The sequence below is a fragment of the Siniperca chuatsi genome, linkage group LG12 (genome assembly GCF_020085105.1).
Source record: "Siniperca chuatsi isolate FFG_IHB_CAS linkage group LG12, ASM2008510v1, whole genome shotgun sequence".
Taxonomy (NCBI): Eukaryota; Metazoa; Chordata; class Actinopteri; order Centrarchiformes; family Sinipercidae; genus Siniperca; species Siniperca chuatsi.
Window position 1 is genome coordinate 13,813,729 of NC_058053.1, and position 15,365 is coordinate 13,829,093.

Genomic DNA, 15,365 nt, shown 5'->3' on the forward strand with positions numbered 1-15,365 from the left:
AGGTACAAGCACCATGCTATAACCACTGTCTTGTTCTGCCTTTATAGTCTCCCTAAACAGTTAAACCTTCAGTTGTTTTGTGTCACCACTGTCAGCTAGAACAAATAAGACAGATACGATCAAATTAAATATTATCTACATGGTTAAAGACCTATATTCTCTTTCACTAACTCATCAACCCACATGCGCACTGTGGTAATATCTAGAAAGAACATAACATAGACCCTCTAATTGTGGCTCTGCTTTAGCTTTATAATGAAAAATTAGGTCCCCAAAGCTTAGTAATCACTGAAATTATCCATGTGAGCCCACGATGACACCAGTGTCCTATTGGCAGGGTCACCAGGAGAGCATTTAGAGAAGTTCACCAGGCCAACAGGAGTCAACGGGTCAGCATTAGAGGAAAGGGAGAGAGGTCTGATTCAGCACTCTGCTCAGGGTACTAAAGGGGGGGCGGCGGGGTACACAGAGAGGCAATTGAACCACCACCTTTTATGAAACAGTGAAAGGAAAGGTTATCTCTGTGTTTGTGTAGCACTATAATAACACCTAAATAAACCTGCACATGTATCTAATAATATTGTAAATTAATGTTATTATCACAGGTAGAATCATTTTGAGGGTTACCATAATTAAACAATTTCTAGGAAACCAGGACCTGGAATGAATATTTCCTTTATATGTAAAGCCTACAGTACATACAATATACCATTAAATCACTTCAAGCATGTTGTTTTGATATGAAAGGACAGCTTTTGCCAACAGAGGAACAAATAGATTTCCAGAGAGCGCCGTTCTCCTGAAGAAGATGTCCTTTCATTATAGATGGAGGTTTAGATTGCACATGCATAATCACTCGAACAGGCACAAACATGCATAGATGCAAAGATTACAAGATCACTAAGACACAAACCCATAGACACACAGAGACACAAGCTCACACTCACACACACACACACACACACACACACACACACACACACACACACACACTGGGTATTTCCAAGGGAAATAAGAGAGTGAGGTTATTTTAGGACATTGTGCTACTTGTTCTCACTCTTCCCTGAACTAATGAAAACAGTCTCTACCTGCAAACAACTCTGAGGTATATGAAGAAAGCGTTGCTCTCTGTTTTGTTCTCACAAATCACAACAGCAATTACAGTCTCACAGCTCATTCTGTGAAAGGCAGAGAGAGACATTTCTCCTCACTTCCTCTGTGTGTTAAATTCCTGAGAAATGGTAGTGCCTCAATCAGTGTTGCACAGAGTTTCAGCAGCTCCAGGAAGCTTTTAGTAACAGCTCTGTGCCTTCCTGCCTCGATGGAAGGTTTGGGGCGTGCAACCCCTCTTTGGCAGAAGCAGATTCATTTCCCCCTGACTTTTGGCTGTAAATTACCCACAAAAAGGGAATTGTGAGTGCCTAAGTGTGTGGGTCATACAGAAAAAATGCCACATTCACAACTCTGGTCTATAATTGAGGTGCTGATGTGGGGGTGGTGTTCATGACAACCCTGCTCAGTTATCCAAAAATGAATGACTCACTTTACTGGTTCTGTGTGTAATAATGAACAATTGAGGATGCTCTTTTTGAATGAGTAAGAAATACATTAGAGATTGTGGTTAGATGTTTGAAATGACTAGATGGTCTTTCATAATCCACCATCCATTATGTGGTACATAATCTGTGTTTGATTCACAGCAATGGACAACTTGGATATCATCACACTGGTGAAGGCAGGTTTAGGTTTAGGTATATATATATATGACTTTCATAGTGTTAACTTATTGTACAAAACATGTGGCAAGGCAATTTAGAAATCAAGAAACAGGAAATTGAAAATCACTGCAGCCATCTGATGTGTGAAATGATCTTTATTACATCTCAAGTTATTTCTCTATGAAAAGAAGCTTTGATGGTAGATGACAATTCACTTTTATTGATCCCTGACAACACTTTTCCTTATAACCACTTTATGAAGTGATCATAAAGACAGGGTTGCAAATACAAATGGTTTAATACATTATAGGCCTACATGATATCACACAATGTAGTCTTCTTTTTCAATGTTATGATAAGTGTATGATAAATGGTTTGTATTCATATTCCTCACTGACATTTTTACACACATATTTAAAGCTGAATACTTTCTAATATATGAGAGGAAATACTTGACAGCAGCAGGAAAGGTTTTGGTATTGTGCAGCTTGGCCCTCATTTTTCTCATGGCAAATGTCCCGAGAATGAGAGTCATATGTGTACAAAGGCCTGACACTGACATAAAGAGCAGCGCCACTGGGCTGTTTCATTGTGTACATTCTGCTGCCAGGCAACTCTCCAAACTTTATTGTAAACATTGTATGGTGCTGTTCAGCCTCAGCATAATGCCATTGTCCACATTCTCTCCATGGTAGTCAATGCATTCATCTTGACAATGATTTAAAGTTTACTTTGGTGGAGGCAGCCTGCCATCAACTCTCACCAAAATATTACCAAACTATCACTACTTTGCTAAGAGTTGTTATCTCTGTGCAATCAATATACATGGCATGCTTTATTATAAAATAGTCTTGAGCGAAAATGAAATCAGCACAGTCCATCTCTCAGGAACAGCATTTACAATTCGTTCCTAAAAGTTTGAGGTCAAATTCATTATTAAGATAAATACATGTTTATTGTGATGACCAAGAAAGCTCACTGTGGGATAAAATTTATGGGGATCACAGCAGGAGACTCTGACACAGTAACATTTTGCACATCAGTTTATATGGCATAACAGGTAGCGCTTTGTTACTTTGCAGCAATGTTTGTATCATAACATCAGAAATCTCCCCAAAACCCAAACTTATTTTGTTGCCTGCATTTTCACTTTTTATACACTAATGCTTTATTTGGTCATCTGGTAAGCAGTTGAATAATCTCAGATGAATCCTATCATCCCTTATAATCAAAAGAGACGCCATGAATGAATGGCCCTATTCTATAGTCCATTCACTGAGAACCCCTGAGGAAGTGTGTTTAAGGATGTGCTTATGCGCCAAAAAGAATGTTTTCTACTACTTTCAACATAGGATAACTGATAGTGTGAATGCTTCCTCTGTGTTTCCTGTTGCTGGTAGAAATTGTCTATCTGGAGCCTTAAGCTTTAACTTTCCTGCTGATAAAATTTTCATGATCTTCGGTAATGAAGCGCACTAGAGGGCTCTTTATTTGAGCCGAGATGCCTGCAGGGTAGCTAGGGACTTTCTTCTTAACCTCATATGCCCTTTCACTTCTTCAGTTTTGTTCCATCTCCACTTACTTTTTGCACTATTTTACCCTACAAAGCGACAAAACTGACATTTAGTCTGCTCTATAAGGCTATTATCTTCTCTAGTCAGTTGCTATAATCTAAAAATGATTGAGAGCGTTTGGAAAATCAACAGATGCCAACTTGTGCTCAGTGTTTAGTCAGGACAAAAGAGCAAATACAGTATCTACATCACAACTGCAACAACAAGAATCCAGCTTTTTGCAGGCTGTATTTGTACAGCTTATAGAGATGAGATCTATATACAGTCGATTGTGATCATCCCACATGCCACATCAAGTACAACCAATCCCTTGAGAACATACAGTATATGCAACCCAACACCTTGCTTTGCAGGTACTGGGAATAGTAATAGTGAGGGAATATTTGTTGATGCCAACATTTCCCACGGAAATAAAAGCATTGAGTGGAGTATTCAGATATTTCCGTCACATCCATATCACCTCACCCTGCTGTGGGAAACACACCGCTGTGACCCTCCCCGTCCACATGACTATTGATTTTGGATGTGTGAAATGCCTTATCTTATACTGACAAATTAGAAATCAATGCATGTGTTTGAGGACAACCAGTAATACAATGTAGGCTCACTTTGGGGGAATTTGACTGTTGACATCAGTCAAATAAAATGAGGATTAGCATAAAGTTAAATAAGGTAAAATATAATTTGACTAAAAGTGGAAATTTTGTGTTTAAAATAAGAACTCTGTTGACAGAGGTGACACAAAACTAATTTTTGGTATTATAGTGATTCAGTGATACTTGAAGTAACTTGAAGGATATATGGTTAATCAACTCTTTAAAGGACTATTAAAGAGATGTTCAAGGATGTTAGAATTAGTTTGGTTGTTACCCATTGCCTTGCACACAGTATAAACTACATTTTGTTCAATGAGGGGTTTGTGGTTTAGCTCTAATGTAACAGAAACAGGGAGAAAACTTCTTCTCGCTATCGATCAGGAAATTCTATAAGCTGACAGGAAAGTATTCTTGCAGTTTCTGCATAGTCAAAAACTGTTAAGAGCAACATATTTAGGTCACTCCATAGATTTGTTGTATGTTTTTGATCCTCCCTGGACTTTGGCCTGTAAAAAATACCTTAGCCTACAAGAGTCAATAAGAGTCCAAAAATCATAAAATGCTCCATAAAGATTTAGAATAAATGAGAAATTGTATAATATTCTCAGAACTACAGAATCTTCTCAAGTTTCTCAACATACTCATCCCCACCCTCTTCAAATAGCAGGAAGCCCCTGAGGCCAGAGCGTAAACCAAAACAATACTGTGTGCGGCTTTAGCTTCTGATGGAAACCAAGGTGGCTCAGTGGTCTGCTCTGATGCCATGCACATCTACTTTCACATATTCCAGGAAAAAACACAAATGGTACATAGTGAGATAAATTGTTTTGGCACTACAATTCGGATTAACAATACTACGCATAATGCAAGTATTTGTATGAAGAAAAAGTGTGAAAGGACAAAATAAAGAGCGTAAAGAAGAAATTGTATTTTTATATATATTTTTTCCTTTCATTTATAGCAAGGTTTCTCTCCATTCTCCACCACCTCTCTCTGGGCTCCTGAAATCTGATCTATGTGTTTCCCCCCTGCATTCCTCCTCTCCCCCCTCCCCTCAGTGAGTCCTGAGTCCTCAGCTCTGCCCCCTCTGTCTGATCTTGCGTTTCTGCAGACCTACAGCAGATTGTTTATTTTGCTAGACTCAGAGGAAACATGGATGGACCCTTCATTGGCTCAAGATTTACTGCTGAGCTCCAACCAGGCTCCAGTGTGATGTCTATCTAGAACAGGGCCCCCTATAACACCAAGCTTTAGTATCGTTTTCACCACTGACACGTCACAAAGGACAATGGGATTGCCTGCTTGGGGAATACGGCATTAGATGATCACATCAGTTGATACATTGTGGTATTTTGCATACAAATAATCCACTCATCCTACTAATCGTGGATATTGGGGGCACAGATCATTAGATAAACCACATGCACCATTGTCCGATAATGGACAAAGGGCAAAAAACACATCTGACCCTTTCGTATGTCTTCTTCAGGGCAAGCTGGATGATGCTGGAAAAGGACACCACATCTCCCCAGAGATCATTGCTGCTGAAAATGTATGAGGCCTCTCTGCACCATTGATGTCCTCTTGGAAGTGGTGAGGTCAGGGTATTAGACAAAAATCACGTTGGGAGACTCATTTCTCAACAGAAAAACATCACACTTTATTGTGTACATTGAGCATATAGCCTACAGTATATCTGTTTTAAGTGGCTACATGTAACAAAGATTGATTACAGGTCTGAAGGCAACAATAGTTTATAATAAACATGAAGCACCCAGTATATTCCTCTTCTTTTTCTTTTCAAAACTTCAGTATGGGTTATTGGAGTGGTAATACACTGCGGTCTGAGGTCTCACAATGCAGGAAATGTACATATTGTTGACAGAAATGCTTCTCTGCGAGATAAATGAGGGCACACTTGCCTTTCAGCCTATGTGAGTGTTGTAGTTGACAGTAATGCATTGTGGAGGCAATTATGATTTATGAGTCACACAAGGGAGAGTGGTGCATTCAGTACTTACTTTGGAAGAAAAAAAGAGAAAGAGAGAGAGACCGATCAAACAGACCAAATTGCCACATGAAAGTGAAGGGAGTATTCATAAATCTGTCTCATCATGTTTGCACTTTTCTCGTCTTTAGTGTTGTTCACTCTCACCCAGGCATGACAGGTAAGTTGATAAAGAGTGCATCAAAATTCCTGATTTTTTTCTGCCATCTGATATTCTGATGGTTTTTTGTAACATATTAATATCCTGAGCAGCCGACTGCATAATAGAACTTCCTCCTCAGGAAAGATGAACAAAGGGAGGATTGAGGACTGAACAGAAAGAGAAAATATGAACTGGTATGAATGGTTGTGTGGTCATTGAAATTACTCATATGCCTCACCCCATGTTCAATTATCAAATCATTGCTTATCAGTATACCACAGTCTAAATGACATTTTTCTTTATCAGACCCACAAGACAAGAGTTATGTCAGATTGCCATAAATCCAGAGTTCAAAGCAACCATGGAAAATAAGTGAAAGAGAGTTTTTAAAATATGAACTGAGGTTGTTTTTAGCACTCTGGGACTGTAAGTCATTCCAAGCAGGAGCAGAGGTTGAGGGAGGAATGTCAGTGAGGGTCAGAGACGACAACCTCTGTGGCAGGACTCTAAAAAAACGATGCTTGGAGGAGATTAGAGTCCCACTGTGCTGGACCGGCCACATGAAGGTCTGCACTAATTCATACTGATAATGGAGACAAGAAATGCTCATCCACTTATCCTGCTCTATCATTTGTAGTCAGTTCTGGATTAAATCAGTTACAGACTGAGACTGAGAAAACTTTGTTGGCTAATTTAACCTAACACATACCTCCCTGTGTACAACAATTTAAATGATTTTAAGCAATTGACATTAGTTGATTTTGAAATAGAAATTGTTGAACATTGTTTCTTTCCGAGCACAAAAATGAAACCTGTACCCTGGTTTCTTTCACAGAAAGGCAATAAATTCCAGCATATGTGCCTCCTGGCCATGGTGAGGTGAGGTAATAGACAGCCGTGTGAGAAAGTTAGGAAATGAAATATGAATAATATCCCCAGGAGACGCTGTCACATATCCATGAGAAAGGTACAAAAAGTACTGTAGGCCAACTGATCAACATATTTCAAATGCATCACGATGAAAATCTGAAGCAAGTTGAGCCATGTTTGGAAATCTCACGAATGATGATGTTATCATCTGCAGTAAATATCACAATTATTAAAATATTGACTTGTAAATTGGAAAAATATTGGATGATCTATATAAAGATAAAGTTTCATTAGATCAACTTGTGATTTTTCCACATTCCCAGTGAGGGGCTTTAAATAAAGTAAGATATCAGTTCAGTTGTATTATGGTAATTATTAAAAAGCTTGTTACACCTTTACTACCAACTGGCAAATGTACATTTGGAAAATATTACATGGGAATTGTGGATATCAGCACAATGGGGATCTGTTTTTTGATTTTACACTACTACCATGCTGACACTTCAAATATAAATGACCATATTCACTTGGTTTTATAGCTTTAGTGGACTGTACACAATACTCTGAGAATCTTCAATAACTTAAGGTTAAAGCCACTGTAAGGAAGTTAAGAAGATACTGCATCTCAATAAGTCACTCTTAGCTGCCATCTACTGGTTTTTCTTTTTGTGCTGCTAGTATTTCTTGGGTTGCCCTTTGCTGGGGAGAGAGCTCTCACTGTGGCACACAATACAGTCTGGCACATGGGTGCATCTAGTCAAGGTCAGAGGGGATACAAATCAGAAATATAAACCTACAACATGTGCAGCCATACCTCTACATAAAACAACAGAGGTTTGGTGAACTGTAAAAGCATTAGTTATATAGAAACAGGAAGAGCTTTAACCATAATGTCACCAGGACAGAGTATTGCATCATTATTCACTTACTGTAGGTTCATGCTGAAAAAAGGGATGCATGTAGGAAAATGACTAATATACATGTATGGCATTAAGAACGCAGAGAGACCCCAAGGTAGCCCGTTGGGTTTTAAAAGAAGTGAAAAGAATATATCGAAAAAGAAAACAAAACTAGAATGAGTAATACAGTGCCTGAAAAAAAAACTGTCTGGGTAAATTAAGCTACTGCAGTATTCATGTATGAATGTTTATGTTTTATGCCCAAACAACATAAGGTTAACAGTCTATATCAATGCCAAATGAAAACAAATGCTGCAAAAGAAGTGCAACCATGTACAGTAATGTGCACTAATCGTCCACTTGTGGCTGTGGCCCAATATTTCCTAACAATTAAATATTCTACCATCATCATTCAACATTTCTTTCTCATTAGGGATTTCATAAATTTGGCTCTGAACAGGTTTTGAGAAGTGCATTGGAGGGAGCATAAGGAGGCCTTAACATCACATGTTACTGAGTCTTGGCCACAACATAAGAACCTGATCCCATGTGGTATAAATTGTGGCTACAAATTGCTTTTTTAACCATAAATATCACCAGGGGGCACCATAGCTCAGCAAAGCACACCTTTACATAATGGTAATGTTCGTTGTTGAACAGTCAAGTTAAGCTCACTGAATGCACATGTGAATTGTTTTGTCAAGAATATATTATATATATTATTTTTCCTTAAATACTCGTCTTATGTGTTCTCACATTTGCAGAAATTTGTTGGATGAGCGTACGTGTGTGCTCCCCTGTGCTGAGGTCCTGCTCTGTACCGAACTCATGCTTTACTAGCTAACCTGTTGTCCCAGTTCACTGTCTCTTTGGTCAACTACTGTGTGGTGGAAGCTAAGTAAACTTTGCCAGAAGTAACCCATCAAGGCTAGGAATTGTGGGTTTTGCGGTTTTCTCTTCATAATGGTGGTTTTCAAGGAGTAAAGTGGAACAGATGACCAAATCTACTGTAATCTACTGTACTCATCGTGCATTCAGTACACACTGACATCACTGTTGGCTAAATTAACAATGTTTAAACTGAGCCCAGTGGTCAGCTATGTCACATGTGCACACACAGAATACAGAAGAAAAAGAAAGATGAACATTTCCATATATAACATTTAAAAAAGAAGAAACATCAGACAAAGATAAGCACACAGACATTCAGTTAGAGGCCTTTTTTGGTGCAGACATTTTGATTTGTCATAGCAGGAAAAGCACAGGTGTTACTAATATCATTAACAATGGCTCTTCTCTATTAAAATGCCCCAGTAAGCCATAACAGTGTGACAGAGAGTCAGCATGGGCAATACCAGGACCCTTAGACTGAAGCAGCTAAATGAAATTCAGTAATTGTAAATTTTATTATTTACACCTGTGATTTTCCTATTATGTCAAAATGTGTCCTGTGAAAAAGGATTCAGTTACGATAGAACAGTCATAGAGATTTTTCACTTCCTAAATATTTCCAAAGCAGAAATAACATCAACAAAAGCAAAAAGTGAGGAATATCTGACTCTTAAGAAGTTATTTTTTTAAATTTCAGTTTGCTGATCTTAAATTGAGAGATAAACTATTCCAAAGTTTTGAGACAAGGACAGTATATAATATATGTTATATCTTGTCTTCATACCTTTTATGTCAGTATGTAAAGCACTTTGAATTGCCTTGTTCTTGAAAGGTGCTATACAAATAGACTTGAATTGCCTGTTACCAACTTTCATTGTTTTGGTAATTGAATTAATTGCACGATGGTACATATTCTTAAATAATAAAGTAGTGTTTAATAAAATGACCACAATAGGGGCCCAACTGCAAATTTTGGCCCATGGGCCCCCTAACAGGTTAATCCGGCCATGCTCAGGCAGGCTCAATTCTGTCGACAGAACTTGTTGAACGTTCAATAATGTAATAAAAAATGTTGGACTAAAATGAGCACAGCATAACTCTACTTTGGGGACAGTTTTCACATGCACAACAGCCTGCAGACGCGTAGGCTGGAAGAACCCTCAACCAGCTAACCACCCAGCGCTCCTCCGAGCTCCGCGCTGATTGGCCAGTGTCGGGTAAAGGCGGAAGTCTACAGAGCAGGGGGATTCCCCGAGGGAAGTTCCCAACTCAACTAGGCTATGTAAAACAGACATTGCCATATCCTCTCCAGCGCTTCGTAACTTTGCATCTGAAGATTAGGCGACGACGCTGCGGTCGTTTCAAAACAATAAATTCGACTTTAACAGTTACTCGAATGAAGGTAAGAGGACACTCACTTACTGGCGGAGAGGGAAACTTATCTGGGGAGTTGTTGCTCGGTCGCTTTATCCACCACCGGTTGAATGAGCTATGGCTACCGGTCAGTTACGGTTTAAAGAATACGGAACTGTGCGGAGGTTTAGGTTTATGACACTTTAAAGCGCTCCACTGCTCTGTGTCGTTAGGCTCCAACGTTAGTGTTAATGTCCGCTTCTAACTCAGCCTGTAGGTTAGGCTTTACTGTGGCTTCATCCAGGAGCCGCTGGTGTGTAGTATCACTGACAGGTAGTGTGTTACTATGCCATTTATAATGAAGATTGATCAATAATTGATGAGCAGCTCTGGGTGAAACTGACACCAGCCTCTTTCTTGTTTTACATCATCTCAACGCGTCCATGTAAATTATTACAACAGTAGGTATGGTGCTGAAATTGTCCAAAACTTGTTTGAAAGTCAGTTCTGACTCTGGTCAAGAGAAGACAAAAGTGTAAGGATTGTTTAGGTCAGTGGTCTAATACTAGTTGTGCAAGAAATTGCAAATGCATTGAGTAACTGTATTTATTTGTCATTACTTTAAAATAGCTCAGCTGCTCATCATCATCTACAGCACATAATTTCTCACAGACCCAGAGCAAGGCATCGATTGTTGAAATGTGAATACAATTTTGCTTTTGCATGTAAGATAATATTCCACCGGAACTGCCAATATTCTTTGGTAATAAGTGCAGATTAGGAAGTATGTTTACTCAGTTTTGTCATTGCATCAGTAGCTTACTTAAATCAACCAAAACATTTGACACCACTTTAAAGAGTTATTGATTCATTTTATTATTTTTAAAGCGTGTGAAGACAAGTTGACCGTTGTGTGTGGTGACATTATAAAACAAGCAAAAAGGGTCATTAACTCAATACTTTTTTAAAGTGCTGTCTTTGGGAGTGTGTTTCTTTTTGGAGTGAATTGTTGGTATGTTTTAAAACATTTTGGGATTTCGCTCATAGGGCTCATGTCTGCCGTGTCAGTGATGATTGTGGAGCACACGGCATGGAAAGGAACATCGGAGACCAGCTCAACAAAGCTTTTGAAGCTTATCGCCAGGTCTCCATTGAAAAGGACAATGCTAAAAAGGAGCTGCAGCAAATGGTAACGACGTGAGGAGAGTAACTTTTTCAAACTGTGTGTGAAATGAGCCAAACATTACCAATATATCACCAATACTAGGTCACAGAGTAGCTTGCATTGCCGGTGTTTTTTAACTAACCTAGTGAAAGTGTGTATACTTGTTTTTATTTTTGTCAAACAGCAAGAAATCTTGAAAACATGATTATTAGTTATACATGTATATGAAAATGTGACACACACAGACATATAGGCATATACCAGATTGCAGATATTGGTGCAAAAATAAAAATAACAGAAACCTCATTTTTACAGACTGAATATTATGAGCGATACACTCAAAAACTTCAAAAGCAAATAGAGGACCAGCAGCAGTTGATTTCAAAACTTGAAGCTAAGTTATCAGCAACAAGGCAACCATCAGGTTAGTGAGACGTGCCTGATGATCTCTCTGCTTATATGCCAACAACATAATGTACTCTTGCATTGCATTCTTGGCATTGAAATTGACAACAAATTGTAATGGATTTTGTAATGGATCTGTTTCATCCAGCATTGCCTCCTGTACAAACTGTTAATTTTCACTGTTTTGGGTTCTAAGGAGAGATGAAATGTGAGCCTTGCAACCATCTCCTTGATGGGGCCAGCGCTTATAGGAAAGTACAGTACCTGGTATGTTCGCTGTGCTACAGTGTACTCTTTCTGTGTCTACACTATGTGAAAACTGCAATTTGTTGGCCCCAAAACTATTTTTTTCCTTCATTCTCACACATGAAATTACACACGAGCATACATGCAGCTTCCTCTCACATACAAACACACAAGCTGATAGTACTTCTGCTTGATGTTGTTGCACTTGTGTCGACAAGGATTGTAAAGGAACAGTGATAGAAAATTAATATAGCAGTAACTATGAGGCTCAAAATATGGTTGATCCATATATAATTTATAATGTCAGACAACTTTTGAGCATTGTCTTTGTGACTGTAAGGTCTTAGCATCATCCTTTAAGTGACTTTTTCTTTTATCTCAGTAGCTCTCTGGCTGTACAGCACAAGTCAGCCTGCAAATATAACATTTTTTCCCAGTGTTTCTAACTCTTGTTCACACAGCTCTAAAGCAGTTTGCAGATTATACATGATAGTTAAGAGAAATTCTCTCCTTGTTCAGTCATTCGCTCTGATCAGTAGAGAATGTCCATGCTTTCATCGTTTTATCATGTTTCCATTCATTTGTCTTCCAAAGATTCAAGCAACAGAGGAAACCTGAGGTATTACATTGCTGCTTTAATAGTATCCAACTCTATTTTACTCCACACAAGGTGTATCCACTTTTACTTCACCAGATGGTGCTAGAGGATAATATCGCTGCACAGTTCAGCAGCTTGAGCTTTGCTGTTTATTATTTAACAGGGCCTGGAAACATTTTTTACTAGTAAATATAAATTTGTGATGTGTGAATACAACTGCAGATGTATTATCAATATGCCCTTGAATAATTGTTGTTAATGATCACTATCAATGTAATGTGTCTTTTTTCAGGAGAAAATGGGCACTGTTGCTGTTGCTCCTAATATGCCAGTCAACAGCAGCGTTGACTAGTACGTGTCTCTCCTAGTACAAAGACTTTTTTCTTTTCTTTTATTTACATTTTTGACATTACAGTTAATGAATGGATTTTTTTTCTTACTCTGTATTTATTTGCTTGTCAGTCAGGACATGCTGGATGCATTTGAAGCAATTCAAGGGAAATTCCGTCAGATTCGGTCTCTAACCAGAAGACAAAAAGATCACCTAAAAAGATTCCATGGAGGAAATGATACATCAAACGGTAATATTAATATTTGCCAAATATTATCTGCCATTTTTTAAGGCCTGAACCAAAATCCAATTGTTTTCTTAATTCAATTACATAAAAGAAAATGTGTTGATTTGAAATAGGTTTGTATATGTAATAACCTATGAGTTTACTAGCTTTTGCTTTGTTCTTTAAGATAATTAGATGGCGACACCTTAACGAGGACTGTACTTGAATATCCCATTGCCCTTTTGAACTATGGCTGGCCACCTCTGTGAAAATAGTGTGGATAAACACATTTAATAATTCCACTGACAAATGCATGATGTAGGCTTTAGCTGTATAATTAATCATATCAACATAATTATTCATATAATAATTACAAAGTGTGATTACAAATATTTTTCTGTTATATATACGTATTGAAAGGACCCGGATTATATTTGAATGTGTGCAACGTCTCAAATCATTGCCAAGCTCAAATGTCCTTAAAGCCAGCGCTGGAATACGTCGACAAAAACTATGTAAAATCTCATGTTTTTCTGCCGTCTGACAGATCAGTGGTTCTCCATGCCCATCCAGTGCACAGACCGTACAGAAGAGGCAGAGACACCCTTTTCCTCAACGCTAAGGTCAGCAGTGGATATCCCACTCCCGCCCACGTCTCTGGCGTCCCGCGGCGCCAGCCCCGAGGACAGGGACTTAGTAGACTCTCTCACCAAACTCAGTGTCAAATTCCCGCCCTCTGCGGACAGTGAATATGACTTCCTGAACAGTGCTCCAGAGAGACACATTGGTCTGACCATGCCCATGAAGCAGCCTCTCAGAACTGTCCCCTCCACACTGACAGAGGAGGAGCCCGTGGAACTGCCCATGCCTTTTGTTTACCCTACACCCCCCTCCCACTCAACATCATCCTCGCTCTCCCAGGAGAGTGTGCGGGGACCCCAGCAGGTGAGAATCACAGGAGAAGGTCTGAGAAAACTAGTAGCAAATTATCAGTTTCTGATTGGTCTTTGCTAATGGAGGAGTGAAACAGTGTGAAGTCCAAAAAAAAAAAAAAAAAAAAATCCCTTTGGCTTAATTTGAAACGTATTACTGTGTAATGTGTGCTGAATCTTTTTTTTACTTAAGCATGGATGCTCTGGTTATATTTGGCATCTTTGCTGGAAAGTGTGAGCCAGATGGAAGCACATTACGGTGTCTGAATCTGATGAAACAAGTATGATGGTTAAGTGGGATTTTATTTGCTGATGTGTATAAATGCCTAATAAAAAATTGTGAATGACATGCAGTAAGATCTAAAAGTTGGTCCAGTTTTTCATAATATGATTCTTTGCCTGGATTACATCAACACGGGCATTTATAGTAGGCAAGACTGTTTTGATAGTTTGGATGAACACATAAATAGTAAGATAATTAAAAACTTGAAATTAAATAGCCTTTTGCCTTTACTGTCACTGAGGATTATTGTAGACTGTTGGGTTGACAGAGGACATGTTCCTTAAAGCAACAGATACTTCAACTTGAAGGCCAAGTGGTCCAGCGTGCTTTAATAGAGTGAGTGTAAGGATTGTTTAGAGCATGAATAATATATTGTTTTCTTTGGTTCATCCTGCTCTGCAGCCTCTCTGGAGCCCTGAGCTGTGTGATGCAGTTGACGCGGGAACAGAGCTGGCGACGCCTCAGAGCAGCAGTCCTAATAAATGTGCTTTCTGCCACGCTGTGGTTCCTCAGGACCGAATGAACAGCCACCTCTACTCGCATTTCTCGCCTAAGAATGAAGCCGACAATTGACAGTGGAAGCAGAGACTGACAGGCCAAGGCCACAACTACTCCAAGACTTACTGTATTCATGGTCATGTCCTGCCTGCCATGAAGTATATGCGCTGTACTGGATTTGAAATGACACTGCAATAAGACTTGAATCCATTTATTTAATATTGAAGAACTGAATGGTACACTTTCTTGCCCATTATATTTTTTCTAATATCACGCTGAGATTTTACTCTAGTACTAAGTGACGTTGATGCATAATATGGTATATATGAGCAAATAAAGCCGACATTTACTCTTGCAACATTTTTTATCATTTGAATCGTTTTCAACATGCAAAAGTAAAACAGGTTGCACTACTCTGTGTCCTTACATAAAGACATAAGGCGGACAAGATGTGTATTTATTAACTTTCTTTAACATGTTTATACAATTTTATTTTAAAACATCATTTGCATTAATAACATGCAACAATTCCTCTAGAGAGACATTCATTCTTAGGCAAATAATGATGAAGATTTGCTTTGTAAATTTGAAATTTGCAATGATTTCTGCTGAAATACGACACCCTTGCCT

The 15,365-nt window shown here is 38.7% G+C and overlaps 1 protein-coding gene across 2 annotated transcripts; it reads left to right on the forward strand.

The window, feature by feature from the left end:
• Positions 1-9,918: 9,918 nt before the first annotated feature.
• On the forward strand, positions 9,919-15,093 carry tank (TRAF family member-associated NFKB activator). 2 transcript variants are annotated; one of them, XM_044216494.1, is made up of 8 exons: positions 9,919-10,100; positions 11,099-11,240; positions 11,532-11,640; positions 11,818-11,888; positions 12,758-12,816; positions 12,928-13,046; positions 13,570-13,967; positions 14,640-15,093. In XM_044216494.1, the coding sequence occupies exons 2-8, from the start codon at positions 11,142-11,144 to the stop codon at positions 14,808-14,810; spliced, it is 1,026 nt and encodes a 341-aa protein (XP_044072429.1). In that variant the 5' UTR covers positions 9,919-10,100; positions 11,099-11,141; the 3' UTR covers positions 14,811-15,093. The 2 variants fall into 2 exon arrangements, with proteins under 2 accessions (XP_044072429.1, XP_044072430.1); XM_044216495.1 differs by lacking the exons at positions 11,532-11,640; positions 11,818-11,888 and having other exon boundaries at positions 9,920-10,100.
• Positions 15,094-15,365: the final 272 nt, after the last annotated feature.